This window comes from Eriocheir sinensis, unplaced genomic scaffold (genome assembly GCF_024679095.1).
Source record: "Eriocheir sinensis breed Jianghai 21 unplaced genomic scaffold, ASM2467909v1 Scaffold433, whole genome shotgun sequence".
NCBI classification, from domain to species: domain Eukaryota; kingdom Metazoa; phylum Arthropoda; class Malacostraca; order Decapoda; family Varunidae; genus Eriocheir; species Eriocheir sinensis.
Window position 1 is genome coordinate 329,089 of NW_026111758.1, and position 22,122 is coordinate 351,210.

At 40.1% G+C, this 22,122-nt stretch overlaps 3 protein-coding genes and 1 long non-coding RNA gene across 5 annotated transcripts; all 4 read right to left on the reverse strand.

Moving 5' to 3' along the window:
* Nucleotides 1-138: 138 nt before the first annotated feature.
* Nucleotides 139-3,105, reverse strand: LOC126992275 (E3 SUMO-protein ligase ZBED1-like). Its single transcript, XM_050850933.1, has one exon. It carries the CDS (start codon nt 2,621-2,623, stop codon nt 755-757), a length of 1,869 nt encoding a protein of 622 aa, XP_050706890.1. The 5' UTR covers nt 2,624-3,105; the 3' UTR covers nt 139-754.
* Nucleotides 3,106-4,387: 1,282 nt separating this feature from the next.
* LOC126992273 (uncharacterized) lies at nt 4,388-7,435 on the reverse strand. Its single transcript, XR_007746455.1, has 3 exons — nt 6,607-7,435; nt 6,202-6,361; nt 4,388-5,547 (listed from the first exon to the last, which is right to left on the reverse strand). It is a non-coding gene; the product is annotated as an uncharacterized LOC126992273 (long non-coding RNA).
* Nucleotides 7,436-7,565: 130 nt separating this feature from the next.
* On the reverse strand, nt 7,566-11,380 carry LOC126992284 (uncharacterized). The gene is made up of 2 exons (XM_050850940.1): nt 8,139-11,380; nt 7,566-7,960 (listed from the first exon to the last, which is right to left on the reverse strand). Exon 1 carries the CDS (start codon nt 10,549-10,551, stop codon nt 8,752-8,754), a length of 1,800 nt encoding a protein of 599 aa, XP_050706897.1. The 5' UTR covers nt 10,552-11,380; the 3' UTR covers nt 7,566-7,960; nt 8,139-8,751.
* Nucleotides 11,381-12,124: 744 nt separating this feature from the next.
* Nucleotides 12,125-21,647, reverse strand: LOC126992270 (netrin receptor DCC-like). Of its 2 annotated transcripts, XM_050850925.1 has the most exons (6): nt 20,772-21,647; nt 16,665-16,770; nt 16,217-16,395; nt 14,800-15,005; nt 13,935-14,034; nt 12,125-12,265 (listed from the first exon to the last, which is right to left on the reverse strand). In XM_050850925.1, exons 4-6 carry the CDS (start codon nt 14,995-14,997, stop codon nt 12,255-12,257), a joined length of 309 nt encoding a protein of 102 aa, XP_050706882.1. In that variant the 5' UTR covers nt 14,998-15,005; nt 16,217-16,395; nt 16,665-16,770; nt 20,772-21,647; the 3' UTR covers nt 12,125-12,254. The 2 variants fall into 2 exon arrangements, 1 of the variants encoding a protein (XP_050706882.1); XR_007746451.1 differs by lacking the exons at nt 16,217-16,395; nt 16,665-16,770; nt 20,772-21,647 and adding an exon at nt 16,086-16,209 and having other exon boundaries at nt 12,128-12,265; nt 13,776-14,034.
* Between the last annotated feature and the right edge of the window lie 475 nt (nt 21,648-22,122).

Here is a 22,122-nt window from a genome sequence, read left to right on the forward strand (position 1 = left end):
TATATATATATATATATATATATATATATATATATATATATATATATATATATATATATATATATATATATATATATATATATATATATATATATATATATAACAAAGGAATGGTAAAAAAATATTTCATCCCTAAAGTATGACTGTTGCTACATTCATAAATAAATATTCCTTTACTTCATTTTATCCTGTCGAAGAAAATACATATACAAATATATGTAATATACATATAATAGACTTCTGTATTAAAGATACATATAATATATTTCCTTAAAGTATGACTATGTTTGTTGCTACATTTGTAAATAAATATTCCTTTATTTTACATTATCCTCTCGAAGAAAAATACATATACTTATACAAGTACATATAATCTACATATAATATGTTTATACACTAAAAATACATATAATATATTTCCTTAATGAAATGAGAATTTAAGTTCTCTCCTTATACAGGAGTAGCAGTCCCCTCCTTATCCAGGAGTAGCAGTCCTCTCCTTATTCAGGAGTAGCAGTCCTCTCCTTATTCAGGAGTAGCAGTCCTCTCCTTATTCAGGAGTAGCAGTCCTCTCCTTATTCAGGAGTAGCAGTCCTCTCCTTATTCAGGAGTAGCAGTCCTCTCCTTATTCAGGAGTAGCAGTCCTCTCCTTATTCAGGAGTAGCAGTCCTCTCCTTATTCAGGAGTAGCAGTCCTCTCCTTATTCAGGAGTAGCAGTCCTCTCCTTATTCAGGAGTAGCATTTTTTTATTGATTTATTTCAAGTTCTTGTTAAGAAATAGAATCATGTTGACATTTTTTTCTTTTAGAGTGCTTCGCCTTTGAGATATTAATTCTCCTGCTTTGGAGAAAAGCCTCTCAGATGGGACTGATGTTGCTGGTACACATAAGATTCCCTTTGCTATTTTAGAAAGGTTTGGAAATAAGGGTGCTTTTTTCTTCCACCATGAGAGAGGATCTTCACTTCTCATGACTCTTGGCTCCTCAAAATATCGCCTCAACTCCATTATTGCCTCAGCAGATGGATTTGAGACTATTTGTGAGGTCTTTTCTGCTTTAGCATCAAAGCTATTCCACAGAGACTTTTTCCCTGACTTTATTGTTGATTCAGGGCCAGGGAGGCTCGGCACAGAAGGCGCAGTTGAACTTTCTGAAGCATAATTTGTATACTTAGAGCGTAGTATGTTTTTTAAACGCTCTTCGATGGCCTTGATGTTGGAAGCATCTGCGAAGGGTAGCTTCTTAAATCTGGGGTCTAGAATGGTTGCTGCCCCAACAAGGAAAATCCCTTCCACTGTAGCAAATCTCCGACTCATCTGCTTTTTGAGTTCTTCAGATAATGGAATATTTCTTAATGTCAGTCCATCCATGTCATCATCAATCATTTGCAGGGAATCTTGCAGACCTCTTACAATTGGAATAACTTTAGAGAGTGAAGTAAGTTTTTCTGCTGATAATTCTTTGGTTGCTTCATCAAAGTATTCCAGTAGAGGTATGACCTTTTTTATGAGGCTAAGCTCATCATTACTAATGCACAAATGATTTTTTCCGAGCAAGCAAAGCGTAGTGGTGACAAGATTACTTTGCTGCACGAAGCGTTCCAGCATATGATAGGTAGAGTTCCACCTTGTCTCTACATCTTGAATAAGCTTCTTAACTGGAACATTGTGTTGTACTTGAAGCTGGCTAAGTTTATCAGTTGCTTTGACACTATGGTGGAAAAAGGTCACAATTTGCTTTACTTTATCTTTTACTATTTGTAAATCTTTTGTATTCTTCAGTGAATCTTGTACTACTAAATTGAGTGTGTGCGCAAAGCATGGAATATTGCGCAATTTCATATGTGATTTTATTGCTGAGGTCATATTAGCAGCATTATCAGTAATCACACAGCATATTTTACTTAGAATGTTCCATTTATTGCATATACTTGTAAGGTCTTCTGCAATATTCTCTGCTGTATGATTTTTTGTCATCCTTGCAGTCTCTAAAACAGCTGATTTGATATTATAGTCTGAAGAAATGAAGTGTGCCGTGACTGTGATAAATCCTTGTGTTTGTCTGGAAGTCCAGATGTCAGTTGTTAATGCAATGTCCTCAACATTTTCAAGTTCCTTGCTGATTCTTGCTACTTCTTGTTCATACATATTAGGTAAAAGAGTTCTCGTCAATTCACGGCGACTAGGTAGCTTATAGCGAGGATTCAGGCCCTGAACGAAGTCCTTAAATCCTTTATCTTCAGTGATGGACAATGGCTGAAGATCTTTAGCTACCATTTTTACCAAAAGAAGATCTAGTTGATTCTTTTTGATAGAGTCATTTCTGTAAGACTGAGTCCTGTCTATTGTTTGCATCAAAGTTGGTTGCAATGTTGCAGTTGATGTGCCGGGCAATCTCTCACTTTCAGGATCAGACATGTGTGAGGCAGCGACAGGGGTCGTGTCCTCCTGCATTTGCGCAAATTCAATCGGATGTCTGGTACGTATATGTTTAGTCATGTTTGAAGTATTTCCACAATATTTCAAGGAATCCTTACAAATAAGGCACACAGTGATGTCAGGCCCTGTTTTCTCCATGTATGTCCATACTGGAGCTTTTCTAGATCGCTTTGAAGTAGAGGCCATGACTAATGATGTTGACAGTGACGTGTTTGTTCCTCTCCCGTGAACACGAGTATATGAGTTCTGTTGAATGAATTATATTTTTCGAGAGAGGAAAGGCTACACTACAGCAAGGAATTGTTAAATAGTAATAAAAAAAATTAAATAATTTTGTTCATATGGATGGTGAAGCGCGACACGGACCCCCCCTCTGAGAACATTAGCTGGACTGCCGTGGGTCGCTCCTCCACCCTTATTTATGTACTGGGCCTGACGGAGGCACGCGCATCTGGCAACACTTGCCTGACGTCACAGACACAGAGTATCGACCAATCAAATGCCGTTTTTCCCTCCACGATGCCATTGTCTGCCAGATTGCCAGGAGAAATTAAGCTAGTGGAATCGTCAAGCCAAGGTATCGATACCAGTCATACCACTCGATACCTGGAAGCTTGAAGCGGAATCGCTGGAATCGATTCCGGAATCGTATCGTGCCCAGCCCTACCAGCCAGGGGGCTCACCGATGCTCTTGTCAACAGCTGGAACACAGGAGCAGATGTATAATATTTTCAACATTGGCTTAATCAATCAGTCAATCAATGGGGGCCTCTGCCAGCCTGCCTCACCCAAACTATGACACCATTCTTGGGGGTTCCTCTGTGCAGGTCCCCATGCAGGCACCTTCCCCATACCATGTACCTCCCAGCAGGATCCATCAACCTGCTCTAACCCAACTTTCTGGGCACACTCTTTACTAAGGATTGTGTCTTACAGAAACAACCTGGTAAGCAGGGTTTACCCACATGCCCACAGAGCCAGAGGTGGCATTCACAGAGCATGCAGGTAATGGGCCTCAGGTCAGCCTCAGGGAGGGAGTGCTCCATGATGAGGGACAGTATGGTGGGACACAACATGTGCATAACTGGGAGAACAGTGACTGATGCACCACAACACACAGCATGCAGGTAATGGGCCTCAAGTCAGCCTCAGGGAGGGAGTGCTCCATGATGAGGGACAGTGTGGTGGGACACAACATGTGCATAACTGGGAGAACAGTGACTGATGCACCACAGCAATGACGGCTCCCTAAGACTAACACTTCCTTACCTGGAAGTCGTGAAGCTTTCCACGGAGGAGAATGGACCAAAACCTTTGACATTGTGAGTGTGCATCTTGTGCAAATACTTCCTTGAAGGCGTCAGTCCATGGACGGTAAGGGTGACCCAGCAAACCAGAAGACGGCGGCCCTCCGTAGGCTAAACGTATGTTGTACCGGCGGCCCTACAGCGGCAGATTACGTGGGGCCGCCGTCACCCATGCTCATAGGTTCTACGTCGGCCCGCTAACAGCGGGCCTACATAGTTATGCCTGCCATTAACCGCCCATTTATATATAGTAATCCAATGTATTTTACATGAATACACCTGATGAATAAATGAAAGATACATTCAGTGGACTTAAGTTTATTTTGACAAGATCTTCAGCTTTCACAATAGGGTTTACAATTGGGTTGATGCCATTAGTAAGCAAGAGAAGACACTTATACTTTATCATTACCAGATTTAACAGTTGTATTGCTGTAATTTTACCTTAGAAACTAAAGAAAAATAATCTAAAATCACAACATTTAAGACTTTTCAAGGAACTTAATTTATCCTGTTCAGCAAGGTAATTTCCAAGCAAGACAGTGGAAAATGAAATAAGATAATTCTCCTAAAAAGTAAATCAATCAATATTTTTTGTTAAAAAAAAAAAATAATAATAATAAAAATAATAATAGTAAGGGGAGGGATTCCTGGCCCTTGTCATCATTCCTTACAACTACAACAATATCATGGTACACATTCTTACTCTTTATGCCTTAGTGATAGCACCTGATATTACTTATGTATTTACTATTTTCAGCCTGAGGATATAGTCTTTCACATCTTTACTTTAAATCTTACCAATGATTAACTCTGTTTAAAGTATAGTTTATGAATCAACTGTCAGAGAACTTAAAACAATTTAATACTGAACAGCTACAACACACACACACACACACACACACTTTGGTAATACATTGTGTGTAGCTACAAAAAAAGATTTCTTTAAGAACTGAACAATTAGTATTCTTGCACCAATATAATTCTCAGCACCACAAGTATTAATCATTAGTCAGCAACATGAAAACACTGCGAGCACCCTTGAAACAAGCAATAACAAATGCCTAATCTTTGCATCAGTGTTAAGTACAAAATTACCATTAGCTATCCTGAGCTCTATTCCTAAACTGAGTATTTACATAATTAATATCATAATAATCCTATCCCTACATCCTACAGAAAAAAAAAAAAAAAAAAGTGGCTTCCATTACAGCAATGCTGTCCACAACATTTCAATTAACTACTAATGTACAGATGAAACATTACAGCCAAAAGAATGAAATTAAGGTACAGGCATTTATAAATGAGGAAAATGCATCTAACAGGACTGACTGTGGGCTATGTGGAATGTGACGGGAGGTGTGCATATGGAGCAGGTAGATCATTAAGAGGTGTGAAAGCACATCAAAGGGACACAGGTGCATGTTAAGGTGAATGGAGAAGTGGGATGAGAGCTTCAGGATACATGGAGGGAGACTGGAATGAGTGGTGTCACTGTGGCATGAAAGCCTGGAATGGTACCAGTAAACTGAGTATTTTATGATGCATTAATGCACAAAGAGAGAGCAAGAGAGAGAACTTTGAATATGCAATGCCAGAAAGTCTAGGCAGTATCACTGCTCTCACAAGTTCTTACATCTCTCCTCCGACGGCCTCCATCTCGATCTCTGGCTGTTCGAAACCACTCCTTCATTACTTTTTCAATTGAGGCAGCTGTTGCACTCTTGTGCTCTGCATTCTTGTGGACACTTTCTGTCAATAGGAAATCTGCCTTTAACTCAGTAAACTTCAATATACTCAAATCTGAAATGTAAGTAGTTAGACATGAGTAACTCAATTCATATGGGGTAGTGGTTAAAAGTTGATAGCTACATGGTAAGCTAGTATTGTAGTCACAAAACTTTAATGTACAGTCAAAATTAAAATACATGAATAGATGTCAAAAGCAGATTATCCAATAGAAACAATTAAATTCTCGACTATTCAATCAAGCACCACATGAGTTAAGTGATGTGTACTAATCTGAACATCTGGAGTATACTAGGTGTAACACTGTTTTGCCTAATATTCTGTTTTAGACTGGAAATACAATGCAGAAAAAAATTATGTGGATGAGTTAATTAAGAATATGACTGAATATCAAAGCAAGCAAATTTACTAAGTCTATGCATAGCACAGAAAAAAAATACTATAGGAATGTATACTAAGCATTACTGCATATTTGTAACTGCATGGAAACACTTTTTCTCCCATCACACTTGGCAGACAAGGATATGTAGGGTAGTTCTAGCCATTGCTTTTACCTTAGGGATTTGTGTCTGGTCACGTAGTAACCCAAATGAAGATAAACAATACAACACATTACATTACAGTCTTGTATACCAATGGACCCTTTCATTGTTTACTTGTTCTAGGTGAGATAACTGTTAGCCTGTGACTGCATCATAAGCCACTTACTAATTATTGTATCCTTCAGCTTCATTGTGCAAAAGCTCCGTTTCATTCCTTTGCCACACCAATTGAAGTGGATGGCCAAGGAGTTGCTCACAGTGTATCGCAGAATGCGCCTCACTGTGTCTGGAAGACCTGATCCACCTATTACATACAGACTTGCAATCTGAAAGAGCAGTAACGTTGCAGTAGTAAACAAGTGAAGGATGCATGAAAAACAGTACAGCCACATTCTCTTTGAATTCAGGCTAGCCAAAAATGATACTGTGGTTCTAATATCAAGTGTTGCCAGGTTTGTCAAAAATGATCAGTAAATAAAAAGTTTGACTTTAATTTACAAAAACCTACACCTGTTTCTACTGAAATTTGAAGGTTTCAGCAACATCAATAGTAAATGATCACATAACTTACAACTTTCTTCTCTAGGTCAGGATCCATCAGTTTGCTTTCTAGGGCTTCCATTTCATTCATATCCTTCACAGGGAAGTGAATGCCCTCTGGTACTGCTTGATCTTGTTCTTGCACACTGTGGTGTCTGAGGAGAGTATTCAGCTTGGTGGAGTGGGAATGCAGTATAGCACGTAGTTCTTCCAACACCATAAAGATTCTTGCATCTCGGCTGTAATTTTTTAGAACATATCACTTATGAGCACATAATAACCTGTCATACCAAGATATTAACATATAACAATACCAGCACAATAGTAGTTACGGCCCAAAACTGGAGTATACTTGAACTGCATTTCAAGTCAAATGTAACAACTTCCCTATCACAGTGTTAAGTGACTTCAAAAGAAGAAACTGCATTACCATTTACATCCAGACTCTCAGGTGGTGGTAGCTGTGGCTGTGACACAATACAGCTCGGTACAGATGGCCTAGGTGGAACTGGTCTTGCAATCTGGTCTTTGGATTTTACCTCCACATCCCTAATACTGCTGGAAGCTTTTGTCTTAGCCCTTGAACTAAAGCAGTCCTCTTCAGAACTTTCATGGTCAGTGTATCTGCTGGGAGATCTGGAAAAAGATATGGAAATATATAATAAACGCAATCTGGAACATTCACATGTATATGTATGAGCACAAGTAAACTAGGTATATGCAAGCACACACACACACAAACACATATGTAGATACAGAGACAGGACAGCATGAGCTCAGCTTTCCTCCCCACATATCCCAACTAGGTAAATATACACACTCCCTCCCTCTCTCTTCACAGGATTTTTTTTTTTTCATAGAAGAAAAAAGAATGGAAACACACCACCTCCTCTTCCTTTTTGAACAACGGCTAATGATATCATCCTCAGAATCCTCCGTCAGTAGGTCAGAATGATACATAGCGGTTGACAACTTGCTCTTGCTCTCATATGTATCTGTGGATAAATTTAGTAAATATTACTCATTTATTATCATTGGTTACCATACAGGATCATTCCTTTTACTTGCCTTATGCTAGTACCAGGTTAGTTCATGAAGTTTTTGAGAAATCTGCCACAATGAAAGAATTAAGCACATACTATATTCATAGGTAATTTGTTTATTTCTAATTTTCCTAAAAAGTATGTAATGAAAGAAGTGAAAAAGACACAGATACGTGTTGAAATAAGTGAATACAACACAACAGGGTACTCACAACAAAGGCACAATTAGACACAACAGACACAAACAACCACAGACATCCCAGATGACGAACACAACAGACAAGGACACACACAGGTCCCAGGTGATGAACCAACAGTGGGTGGACTGGATGCCGCAGTGTTCTGTGAAGTATGACTGATAATATTAAATGAGTCCAGAAATGGCTAGTAAGAGTAGCAGAAAATGAAGTACATAACTGGAATTATGTAATTCCAGTTACTGTAACTACTCCTATTCTTAGCAATCTCTGAATAAAATATAGCAAAACCTTTGTGAAACAAAAATGTATATATACTGTACCTGATTCATACATGATTTTAACAGAATACTTCGTCCATTCTGTACATGGTGAATCTCTGTTGCGGACAGCATTGTTTATTCGTGTTGAGGAAAGGTATGGAGGCCACAGTGCTTTGTCTTTGCTAACTAGCCATGATGAAGGGATTACAGCCACATCATTTGTCTTAAGGAATTCCACCAAAACAAATGTTTCACCCATCTGTTGGAAAAAACAAGACAAAACCACGAAAGTGTCTTTAAAGCAAAATGCAACCCTAAGTAAATAAAGAAAAAAGCAGACACTAACACATCCAGTACCATAGCCCCAACTTCTGCATCACTCATGGTCTATTAAACTGGTGAATCACTGGAATTACAACAAAGAAATCATTCTTATAAGGCAGCATTACATATTTGCACATTATTTCTGACAGTGGAATAATATCAAGCCTTCCTCTAAGATGTGATACCTTGTAAACACCCAAATCTGATGAACTTAGTGGGCTTGTAAAGAAGGTGGATATATTACTAAAAGATTCAAAGAGTACCATCACTTCACCTCCATCCTTTCTAACCAAAATGTTCTTTATCAGACCTATATTTGACCCAACCTTCACACAGTTATCTCCAGAATCTATTGAGAACTGGAGTTTCTTGTAAGTGACCTTCTTGAACTGAGAAAATTATCATCAGATCCTGGCAATGGTCCATTATTATGCATGTGCTTGGGTACCTCTACATCTACATGCTTTTTGGGTTCTGTTGACAAAAGAGCATTCATTTCCTCATGAAGTCTACAGATCACTTGTTGGACGGGAAAGTTGGGTTTCCGCAGCTTGGCTTTCAACTTTCCAAGGAAATTTTCAAATGGAAAGGCTGAGAACCTATCCAATGGACCAAAATTTGCAACATCACCAGCTAAATGTGACAGCCCATGAACATTATAAACTAACATATCTGAACCATATATCCTGCCAAAGTCTTGCACAAAGGTACACAATAATTCATGGGCATATTGGCAATGTGTAGTGTAATAGAATGGACTTGCAAGACAGTAAATGCCAACAAAAAGATCTAAAAAGTTTTGATATTTATCATCAGCCAATTTGTCTTTTAATGCAATTGGTCCACTGTATAGCAGAAACTGCCGGTATTCAGTTGCTTTCCATCTGTCTACCTCTGCAAGTGATCTGCATTTTCTGGGAAATTCTGAAGGCAGAAATTTCCAGTACTTTAGTAAGTCATCTGATATTCTTTGTATTACATTACTTCCAACTCTACAGTTCTTACCCACAGGTCCTCTAATCCACAGCCCAATAAGTTTTCTTGTCACTCCTAAGCACACAAGGTGCATATAATCATAAGGAAACTGACTAACCATCCCAATTCCAAGCTCTATTAAAGGTGATCTAGCATAATGATGTTCTTCATCAGCCAAGCTTTTGAAGTCATCATCAGTGCGGAGTGAGGCATCAAGGGATGGAAATGTTACTTTGCCCTTCCACACACCTCTCTGGGTGCATTTTTCACAACCATAGTATGCATTATGTCCTTTAACTTGTTTGACGAATGATCTTGCAGGTGCATCACAAACAAAGGATGATACCTGAACTTGAAGTTTTTTACCATCAATTACTATGCCATTTTCATTGATAATATTCATCTCAGTAACAAAATCTAGCAGATATTCTGAAACATTCCCTGGTTTATGGCTGCCACAATATAATGCAATGATGAATGGTTCACTCTCTACTGGGTGACTAACTCTTGCTAATATGGGCCAAAACTGGCTGTTTGAACTCTTAAATAAAGGCAGACCATCTATGTTAATTTGAAGAACTATATGTTCACCATCTTTCAGTGTTCTTGTTGTTAACTTATGGGACAAAACTTTTACAAGCAAGGCTTCCACACCAAAATAATGATAAGATCCTCCTGCAACCTGCTTAATGTCATAATACCGTGGAGTACTTAGCAGAGTTCTTGCATCCTTTGGAAGACTAGGATGATACTTCAGTAATATTTCCATGAGACTGTTGATGGCATTGTGTGAGATTTTGAAATCAACAGCCCATTTAGCAAGCTTAGATGACATTTGATAATAATCATGACCTTTAGTTTCATAAGCTGAATTTGTAACATCAGAATCACTTCCCGATGAACACGGTTGTTGAAATGGGTGATGTTCATACCAGCTTACCCGTTCCTGAACCTGTTCCTCCTCACAGACTGCCCCACAAGTTTTCTGATTTATTTCACTATCATGACAAACTGTGGAATTCTCAGTGTGCTGTAGGGCAAAACCACTATACTCTGCATGTGCTGGTCGTTCAATATCTGGGATTTCTCTTGCTTTACGCAAAGATTCTAAATGAACTGACACCTGCTGCTGAATTCTCCTTCGTTTCGTCCAGTAAGATAACTCTCCCTCCATGGCACCACTATATACGTGCCAGCTAAGCCTCACGAACAGCAAATTTACCACTGTGCGCCTAAGCTACATCGACATTAACTATATTACAGGATACTTGCCTTTTAGGGAGAAAAGAATGATGTGAAGCGAAGAACAGTCTAAGCACCGTGCAGGACAAAGCAGGAGAGGCTGCGGGCTGCTGTGAGTTTTCCCGCGCTTCTCTATGCGGTGGTGCCAAACACCAGATATGAGAGTGTCTTGTCTTTCCACTTGGCTCACTTAACATTGCATAAACGTTCAAACAATAATTCTAAACGTAAAATGTAACTTCAAAAACATTTTTACCTTTCTAGGCACGAGGATTTATACCACAGATTATTGGTACTACTCAACAAAGTACGGCAGCAGCGCATACCTTGTTTTTTTTTTCTCAATACATGATCGTTGAATCAAAAATAGTTTCGTTAATCACCAGAATGTATAATAAAACACTCGATATTTTTATTCGTTTAAGAACATAAGTGCGTGCTAATATTTACCATGCTAAAATGTACGGTTGAGTTTGTCTAACAACCATTCGGCGCATTTACAGTTATCATTTTTATCTACAACCAAACACAAGAAAGTTTAATTGCATATAACATGTGAAATGGGATATATATTTATGATGTAAGGACACAGAAATGTCTTGGTAGCCGAAATATTTTAATGGACCGAACTCGTTATGTTCCCCTCAGTTTTAAGACAGAGTCCCCAGCGGGTCATCGCAGGGCTTTGAGAGGCAAGACTTGCCCGCACTTGGCCGCCCTCGGCCTCTCTAAAGCCTGCGGCGGGCCGCCGGGGATGGTTTGCTGGGGAGCCAGTCTCCCGTCACTTCCCCGTCACCCAGTCACTGACAGTTTGGTCCGTGGTGAGGAATATCGCGTAGCCTGGAACAAACAAAATTACTCTCTCAATAATCTTTTTTTAACCGTGTACCAGTGACAGGCAAAATTTGTGGCTTTACCGTGTAGCAGCGACGGGCCTAATTTTTGTTATGATATAAGCCCCCAAAATAGATGATGCATAAACTGATCACAAATGCATTGATATATATTATAAAATGGTTTGCCTGAGTGATGATTTTCTCTCTCTCTCTCTCTCTTTTTTTTACGTCGCGGCCTATTGCGCCGGTAGGCTTCTTCCCGGTGGGTCCTGATGGTCGGCCCAAGGCAGTGCTTAGAGTGGCCTTTCAGAAACATGATCCCTGCAGCTACTGGGTTAAGTGCTGCCCATAGCTCCAGTAGGCTCTTTGGAGGGGCCTCTTGGATGACCCCAGCCCGGTAGTGGCTCAGGCAAATTGTATTTATAGTGGCTGACAAGATGTATGGTTCTTGCTTCCTGCCTGGCCCACGCTGCCCACCACCATGACCTAAGTCACTGTTTATTTACTATATATCCAGGTCTTTTCCACGGCAGTGAAGGTGTGTTCCCTTAACTATGTAGTCTAGTACATCACTGTGGTTTGGCACACTGACTCTTTTTTATTTTTATAATTTGAAGATGCCATCCTGGTAACCCATCAGCTCACCTGTGATCCTCCCATTGTTCCGCTGCAGCGGCTGCCGGGTGAACCTGGTGGTGGACGGCTGCCGGGTGAAGGTGGTGGTGGATGGCTGGCCAGGGAGGGCTAGGACGGCCGGGCCACCAGCAGGGTGTTGGAGGCCACCAGGCTATAGGGGGACTCACACCAAACCTGATGGGGACAAGTGTGAGAAAAAGTGTGATTTTGGCACACCAAAACTTTAAAGTTCCCCCATCATGCATTTTATATATATAATATATATATATATATATATATATATATATATATATATATATATATATATATATATATATATATATATATATATATATATATATATATATATATATATATATATATATATATATATATATATATATATATATATATATATATATATATATATATATATATATATATATATATATATATATATATATATATATATATATATATATATATATATATATATATATATATATATATATATATATATATATATATATATATATATATATATATATATATATATATATATATATATATATATATATATATATATATATATATATATATATATATATATATATTTTTTTTTAAATTGCAGCCTATTGCGCCGGTAGGCTTCTTCCAGGTGGATCCTGATGGTCGGTCCAAGGCTTCTTTCCGGTAGGTCCTGATGGTCGGCCCAGCCCGTTCTGGCGCAGGCGAGTGTTTATAGTGGCGCCATCTTGCATTGGCTCATGCGGCCCTCCCAGAGCTCATCTTTGATCCTAGAATCTAGAGTCCGGTTTGATAGGTGGTCTTCTGGACAGCATGTGGGTAGTTTTAAGCCACTCGGCGGCGGCTGAAAAATCCCAGCTTGGTGGCACCGGGCGGGGATTGAACTCGCGTCCTCCTGAACACGAGGCCGTTACTTTGACGACTCAGCCACCGCCTCCCCAGGATATATATATATATATATATATATATATATATATACATATATATATATATATATATATATATATATATATATATAGATATATATATATATATATATATATATATCCTGGTGAGTGATTCAAAAGTTTCCATAGGTTACTTTAAGTTTAAGTTTAGGCCTGTAAGTCTGAGCACAGTCAAGGATCCAGATACATACTTGTTCAGTACTTGTTTGTAGTTGGTACAGGAGCAGGTTTAGGACAGATAGAGTTGCCTGAAGTTGTCATTTTCATGACAGAATATTATATTATTACCATACAGAAGAATATCTACTTCTATTCTGTTACGGTTTGGTTGCAAACCTTGGTTGCTATTATGATACATTGCCAGCCAAGTTAGTAAAGACTAGAGGAGGCTGATTTTTTACCTAGTAAAAAACATGTCAAGTTGGCAACATTAGCGCAGGAGGATATAATAATGTAGGAATCTTTTTTTTATACTTTGAAGAGAATAAATGAATCCTTGCACATGAATAGGTTGTTTTACTTTATCATCTTTGGAGCACATCATTTAACCTATGGAATACTTTTACTCAGAAAAAAATAAAGTCAATGATTTAATCATTTGATATAATCAATTTGATTAAATCATTGCCAACCCTGCTGTGCTGTTTCTAATACCATTATGTAAGGTTCATTTTAAGTATTTGCAAAGGTCAATGAAAAAATCAATATCTCAAACACTAATAATAGCTCACCCTATGAGTCATAATTTCTCTGTGCCTCATCACAGCAAGGATTCAGCTGTGCAGGATTTCCTTGAGAAGTGTTGCAGGACTGAGTGAATATTTACTGAAAGAAGAACGAAGGCTTCCAGCACTGTGGTCTCACCCTGATGGTCTTCACAGCAAACTCACACATTGTTGATGGCTTGAGGCTGTCAATGAGGCAGGTCACATCCGTGGCGTTGACGTAGCGGCTGGAGGATGAGGACGAGAAGGTGGTGCAGCTGTTGTACTGCAGGAGTCAAAGGTCAGTATTAACAGGGAGTCAGGTACAAGGACGGAGGGAAAACATAAGAAAGGTCACTGGATGAAGGACTGGCTTGTGAAATGAGACATGAATGACAGGAGGATAGGAAGGGTGTGAGGGAGTGCTTGCAGGAAAAAGAGGATGTGTAAGTGAAGGATAAGGATGTATGAGGGAGGATATGAGGTGTATAAGGGACTGTTTGCAGGAAAAAGAGGATGCATGAGTTATGGATAAGGATGTGTGAGGTGGACGTGAGGTGAATAAGGGAGTTTGCTGGGACGGGAGTATGGGTAAGTAATGGATAAGGATATGTAGAGGAGGATATGAGGTGAATGAGGGGCTGTTTGTAGGAGGGAGAAGGATGCAAGTTACGAATAAGGATGTGGAGAGGTGGATATGAGGTGAATAAGGGAGTGTGTGCAGGGAAACAAGAATGTGTAAGTGGTGAATAAGTTCCTTGACGAATGACTAACTTTTCCGCTGCTGTGTTGATGCAAGTGGCAAGTCTGTGACACAGTGCACAAAGAACATGAGATAAAACATATATTTTCCAGCTGATGACTGCCCTCCCTGAAGCAGCCCAGCAACACTACCCAAAACTGACCTCTTTTGACCTCCCATTCTTCATGCTTGTGTTTGGAACGGCATCTAGTGGCCTTTTAATTGTTGTTTAATTTGTTTACCTTGAGTTGCCTCCCTTGAAAAAAAATATAATAATATTAATAATAAATAAATAAATAAATAAATCACCTGGTTCTGGCTCAGCATGGTGTCCGCCCACTGCAGCACCACGGTGAAGGGCGTCAGCACCACGGCCTTCACCCACACCGCCGGGTCCAGCGTGGGTGCCACCACCTCCTCCTCCTCTGGCTGGGTGCGGACTTGCTGGTACACCGGTTGCCCGTCACCCACGTTGTTGAAGGCTCGCAGGCTTATCACAAACTCCATGTTGGGTTCTGAGGAGATGGAGAACTTGTTATGGACCTAATCGTAACAATACAACAATTTTTTCACGACCCTTAACCTGTCCGCTGCGATTGGCACGGATTTTGCCTTCACTGGTAGCCTGGTAACATAGTCCCAGGTCTTTCTCTCGCTGTCTGTGGTGGATAGTGGAGTGTTTCCCATGTGGTATTGGTGTGCTGGATATCCCCTCCCAAAGTGCAGGACTACACTTTTCTTCACTGAACTGTAGCCACGGACACTTTTTGTTCCATTCCTGTAGCTTGGCGAGGTCTGCTGCTAGGAAATCCGCAGTCAAGGGGCTAAACTGGGCAGAACAGATAACAAATAAGATAGACTAACAGACAACAGGTAGAATAACAGGTAGAAAGACAGATAACAGGCCACGGATAACCAATGAATAACCTGACTAACATTATGACCACCCAGGAAATATCTGAGAGTTCAGGGCAGACAGAGGAATGAGCCTGAACGATGATGAGTCTGAAAATGGCAACTTAGAATACCACCTTCTTTCCCTCAATAATTGCTCTCATGGTCCAGGGTCTTCACAATATGGAGAGCTAACTTTATGATGGTGTGTAAATACTTTTCTGTGTGTGTTTGTGTGTGTGTGTGTGTGTGTGTGTGTGTGTGTGTGTGTGTGTGTGTGTGTGTGAAATGTTAACAGACTCAATAAATGTTTAACTATGATCTACTTAGCAAGATCTCTACCTTCACTTTACTTTGCTTAAATGAAAACTTGTTATGGACTCCATCATCATTTTTTTGGAGGGGTGAATGTAATGTTAACTCCAGACTCAATAAATGGTTAACTATGATATCATTTAACCCATTGACTGTGGATTTCTTACCAGAAGACCTCACCAAGCTATAGAAATGGATCAAAATGTTTCTACTAAAATTCAGTGAAGAAAAATGTAAAGTCCTGCACCTTGGGAGGGGATATCCAGCACACCAATACCACATGGGAAACACTCCACTGTCCACCAGAGTGGCAGAGAAAGGTTACCAGACTAACAGTGAGGGCAAATCCGTGCCAATCGCATTTGACAGGCTAACAAAATCTTTACCTTCTCTTGGCTCAACACAAATGTAGAAGTGGCTAATTCAAAATCCCTGTCTTGTGGAGAATCACACTGCAGGTCTGCATACTACTGGGCCAGAAAATGGAGAATTAGTCACAAATGATCATCTTACACACCCAGCTTATCAATGATGTAACCGCGCTGCTTGCTGTCCACGATCTTGGAGTAGATGTCCGCCACGCCTTGGTCCCAGGCAATGGTGTAGCCGCACAGCAGCACATTGTGCTGTGCGGGGGGCTGCCAACACACCCTGATGTGGTCAGTCAGCGCCACGGCAGTAATGGACCACAAGACACTACAGATAACACAGTGACTCCACCATCATGATCACTATGTAGGTTTTATCATGGCTTCCAAACATGAATATTTTGTACCATGAAAACAAAATTATACAAATGTATTGTACCTGTAAGTTATCCTAAATTCTATGCACAACACATATATTAGGTTTATACTGTTTGTTGGGAATTAAGAATGTAAGTGATGGATAAGGAGGTAGGAGGTAGGAGGGACAATTTGAAGGGGACAGAGGATGTAAATCACAACACTGAGGGAAACACTCACCCTTCAGACCAACTGGCTTGTCTGGGACCCTGTTTTCATGGAGGTCATTGGTGAGGTCCCCGCCAGGGTGGACTGAGTGTATGGGCAGTGCCGTTGACCGTGAGTGCTGCAAGATGGAAATGGAAAATGAAAATGAGGAGCTGTTAGCATATTCTCAACATGGAAAAATTCCACTTACATTAAAATTTACTCTGTTGAAATGAAATGGGAAAAGTATATTTGTCCCCTTGAATGTGCATTTCCTAGCAGAAGACCTCATCAAGCTACAGGAGTGGAACAAAAAGTGGCTGCTACAATTCAATGAAGAAAATGTAGTCCTGCACCTTGGGAGAGGATATCCAGCACACCAATACCACATGGGAAACACTCCACTATCCACCACAGAGACAGAGAAAGACATGAAACTATATATATAAATGATACTAGGCTAACAGTGAAATCCAAACCCGTGCCAACCGCAGCGGACGGGTTAGGGTAGGAGCGTTAGTATCCAATCAGGAAGTGCCATGTATTTCTTTTGATCACAGATTTAAACTCAAACTTAGTACAAAACTGATTTTGTTTACCTCTCAAATCCTTCAGTAGTTATTAATGTTTATATTAAGACCAATGCCAAATTTCTGTGGAACATAATTTTACATACATGCATACATTTGCTACGTGATTGGAGATAATGGTATTACTGCTAAGTCCAATCACTTGCCAGCTAATTCCAATCACTTGCCATTAAAAATCCAAACATATAAATTGAGTCATCAAAATAAAATGCAGTTTATTTCAAATTTATATTTATCTTTTGCCCTTAGGGGCCTAGTGACGAAATACATCAAAAAAAAATTTCTGGGAGAAAGAAAACACATGATGAATGAGAATGCAAATAATGTTTTAATATGCTTGCAATGATGATAATACATAATATGGCTAAACTAAGCAATTTTAACCTTGTTCCTCAGAATAGGTTAAGTAGGCTAACCATGTTCCTGAGAATAACTAAAGTACCGGTACCAGTAACCATGTTTCTGAAAATAGCTTGAATCAAATGAATCATGTTCTTGAGAATACCTAAAATAACCATGTTCCTAAGAATAGCAGAACTAACCATGTTCCTAAGAATAAAGTAACCACATTAGTTAGCCTACTCATCAAACATAGTTTCTGGAAGTTAAAATGAAAGTAAAATTCCTATTGAACATCACTGAAGCATGAAATTATATTATTCCAAGACAACTCTTCCCAGCTGCTACTACTCCATTTTCAACCTTAATTGTAGCAGTTCTACCCTGAATCACATCCGTTACACATTTATTTTGAATAACACAAACTTCATCTGGTGTCACTGGGAAAGAAAAATCGTCAGAACTGCCCCAAACAAAGTGATCCTTCTTAGCTTCCAATTCCTTAAGAAAGTGTACCTCAAGGCCCTCTTCTGCTACTCTTTCTATTCTACCAAGACAAGCTTTATGTGTAACAGTCTTTCTACTTTTGAAAGTAGAATGAATGACATGTAACTTAATCATAACCCACGATCCTTGCTCAGGTTGCTGTTGAAGATCTATGAACTGCAGTGCATTTTCAGTGGCAATAGTTTCTAAACCAATTGAGTCATCATCACTGTCTTCCAACGGTACCATGCTGGCTTCTAGCGATTCATCACTGGAAGAATCTTCATTTTCCTCAGTTAGAGTGTTCACTGATGTTGAAGCAGTCACTGGTTCAGATGTCTGAGCAGACTTGCCTTTCTTGGGTAGTTTTGAATCCTTACTGCGTTTCTTGAGCTCTAAAGCTTGTTTAGCATTGCGTTCCTTTTCAAGTAACTGTACTGCAGCTGATGAAGAAAGAGCAAAGGTCTTGTCTCTAATGGTTTTTTTGTACTTAGGACCTTGTGTTTTACGTGGTGATGGGAACCACTTGTAGCCCTTAAATGCAGCGCTGATAGTTGATCCTTGTTTGGGCTTGTTCTTCATGTTTGGTGATAGGAATGTCTCTTTTGATGGGAGTCTGAAGTTAACTTCAGCTTTTTTTTGTAAGAGAAACCTTTTTACTTTATCAGTCAGGGCCAAAATCACATGCTGTTGCTCTGCAGTGCTTAGAAGACTGAATGGTATTATACATAGATTCCACACACTCTGCTTCTTTAAGTTCTTGCTGGAATCGAGATTCCTGGGAAGAATCAGTTTGCACACCAGTGTGCACAGGAGTATGAAAGTCAGTCCAGAATACGATGCTTTCTTTCTTGTAGCCATCTTGCTCAGACTGATGGATGCGAGTCACACGCACATCCTTCCGTGACCTTGATGATGGCTTACTGAGCTGCGCGCGTGATGGGGGGCCCGCAGGGGGTGGGCAGTGGTGTACGGTACGTATAAGCTACCGACGACCCGCCAATGGCTTCTGTGTAGTCCAACACACGTAACTTGTTCATAATACATTAAATTTGTGCAAAAAATCACGGTCTTAGTAAATAACATTCAGTTACCAAAGTGATTAAGTTATCTATCACTGTGGTTGATCAGTCGACCACTATGGTCGACTGATTGACCACTATGGTCGACTGATTGACCACTATGGTCGACTGATTGACCACTATGGTCGACTGATTGACCACTATGGTCGACTGATTGACCACTGTGGTCGACTGATTGACCACTGTGGTCGACTGATTGACCACTGTGGTCGACTGATTGACCACTGTGGTCAACTGATTGACCACTGTGGTCAACTGATTGACCACTGTGGTCGACTGATTGACCACTGTGGTCGACTGATTGACCACTGTGGTCGATCACTGATCGGATACTAACACAGAACACTATATAATAAAGGAACTACGAAAATTACGAATCCAGTAACACATGCAAACTTAAAAATAATGTTATGTCGCATAGATTGACGCATTTTGGAAGGATAATATTTCGTGATCGGATTCTAACACACAGAGGATTTTTGATTTAGTATTCGATCACTGCTCTTTACTAGGACAATGTGCTATTTGAACAACTATTTCAAAAGTTCCTCGTGTTATTCCAACATTCCACAACACCATAACATCATAATATTAAAGAGAAAACGTAAAGATATATCATTTATAATTTTATGAAAAATGTTATTTCCTTACGGGTTGCCGTAAGAATCGGGAGAAAACAGACAGTATCTTACCTTTCGAGTATGGTAGAAGCTAAACTATTTATCCCATTTACTTCATTTTTTCACACAATATTTAGCTTTTATTCCTTTACATATTGGTGGTCTGTCTGATAATATATCTTTTGTAGTTTTCTCAGTAGAAGTTTTGGATAATATTCAGGAGGTATGGGCTCTCTCTACCGCCGTTAATACTCACGTTTTCTGCATTATTTCTGTATCAGTATATAGTGTAGACCCTGTTCACTTCCGGAAACCATAAAAAATAAAAAATAAAAATACATAAAAAAAAAATTATTCCTGGACCCCGAGAGACATACACCCTCCCTTTATCACATACCGCGCATGACTGATTGTCGCAGAAGCAGTGCCACGGCCTCGGGCTGGTTTGCCGTTAAGCAGTACGTAAGTAGTGTTAGGTTAGGTTAGGATAGGTTAGGTTAGGTTAGGTTAGGATAGGTTAGGTTAGGTTAGGTTAGGTTAGGTTAGGATAGGTTAGGTTAGGATAGGTTAGGTTAGGTTAGGATAGGTTAGGTTAGGTTAGGTTAGGTTAGGTTAGGTTAGGATAGGTTAGGATAGGTTAGGTTAGGTTAGGTTAGGCACAAACTATTTTTTTCTGGGTAATTTGTGGTGTTTTTTTCATGTGGAGATGGTTTTTTTTCCGGAAATATTAGGATTGTGACTTGATCAAGAAAATTGAAATAGCCCCTTTCCTAATAGTTTCCGGAAAAAAAGACTATCTCCACTTGAAAAAGCACCACATTTTACCTAGAAAAAAATAGTTTGTGCCTGGAAATTCGAGAGCCCACATCTCCTGAATTATTACCGAAGTTTTTTTTCAACCAAAATTGAAAGTGATCGGACTCTAACACAGTGATCGCATACTAACGTTCCTACCCTAACCCAAACTACCTGCCCCGTCCACGGACCCCCATAGGGCACGGAGGGTAGACGACCGGGGCTTACATGTCAACGCCTACACGCCCCGCCACGGCACCGCTACAAGGCCGGGAGCACGAGGATAACAAGGGGGGGCACGTGGATAGCAGGGATAACAAGGGAAAGCACGGAGCACAGCGTCCCTTCTTCTTCTTCTTCTTCTTCTTTTGACCTGTAACGCTTTGTATCGCTTCTTAGGTCCTCCTCCTCTCGTTCCTCCCTTCTTATTCACACAACTTTCTTTTCAGCGTTATGTAATTTTCTAATCTGAAATAAAGCCACTTATATTCACTTATACGGACATTTGTGCCCTTTTTTCCCAGCACTGCGCGAGGAACACTTTTGCCAACTTTACCATTCTTCTTTCCGTTTCCTTTTTGTCTCCATACAGCCCCAACACCGTGCAGATCGCCCCGTTTTCCTCCTCTAGTCTCCTAGCCCACTCCTCTCCGCCTATTACCATCACTACTCCTGCCACCAACTCCCCTCTCTGCCTCTCATAGTTGCTGCATTCCACTATTAGGTGTTCTACTGTTTCCATCTGCCCCGTCCTACAGCTACAGTCCTGGTTTCCCCCGTCCCTGTTCCTGCCGTTTACCTCCAGGGTTCCTGTTCTTGCTTTAAACAACAGCTTGCTCCCCCAGTCTCCTACATGCCAGTGTACTCCCTCTGGTTTCTGTTTCCTGCTGTACCATTTTAGCGTTGACTTGCCACTCATTCCTTCCTGCCATTTGACTTGTCCGTTCCTTTCTACTGCCTTCTTCACATCCCTGATCTCCATTTCATTCCACTCTTCCCTCAGGTGTTCTCTCCTTTTCCACCTCTCTAACTCTTTCCCCCAGGTGGACTTGTTTCCACTTTCTTGCAGTATTTTCTTTGCCCATCTCTCCTGACTACTCTTTTCAATTTTCTTAAGGAAGCCTAACTTGCCCTTTACAATTCTTTCCTTGAATGTACTCCATCCCATATCTCCTCTGACGGCCTCTACCGCTGTGCTCCTAGGGGCTCCTAATCCCCACCGGCCTATTGTGTTCTGAACCTTTTCTAGCTGTGCGATGTCCCCTTCTCTGTAGTGCGTTATCTCTGATCCATAGAGGCAATATGGTACACCTACTCCTTTCCACAGACTTCGCCCTACATCATATTTGTTTACTACTCTATTGCCTCCATTTATTATCATCCCTGACATCCTCCTTGCCTTCCCTTCATTCACTTTCCTCTGTTTCTCCCCTCCTATGCCTTCCTTGCTAACCTCCATTCCTAGGTACATATATTTATCGACTACCTCCAGCACGTTGTTTCCTAGTACCCATTGGTTACTGCCTCCACTACCAAACTCCATAACCTTACATTTTCTTTCACTAAATTTCAGGTCCCA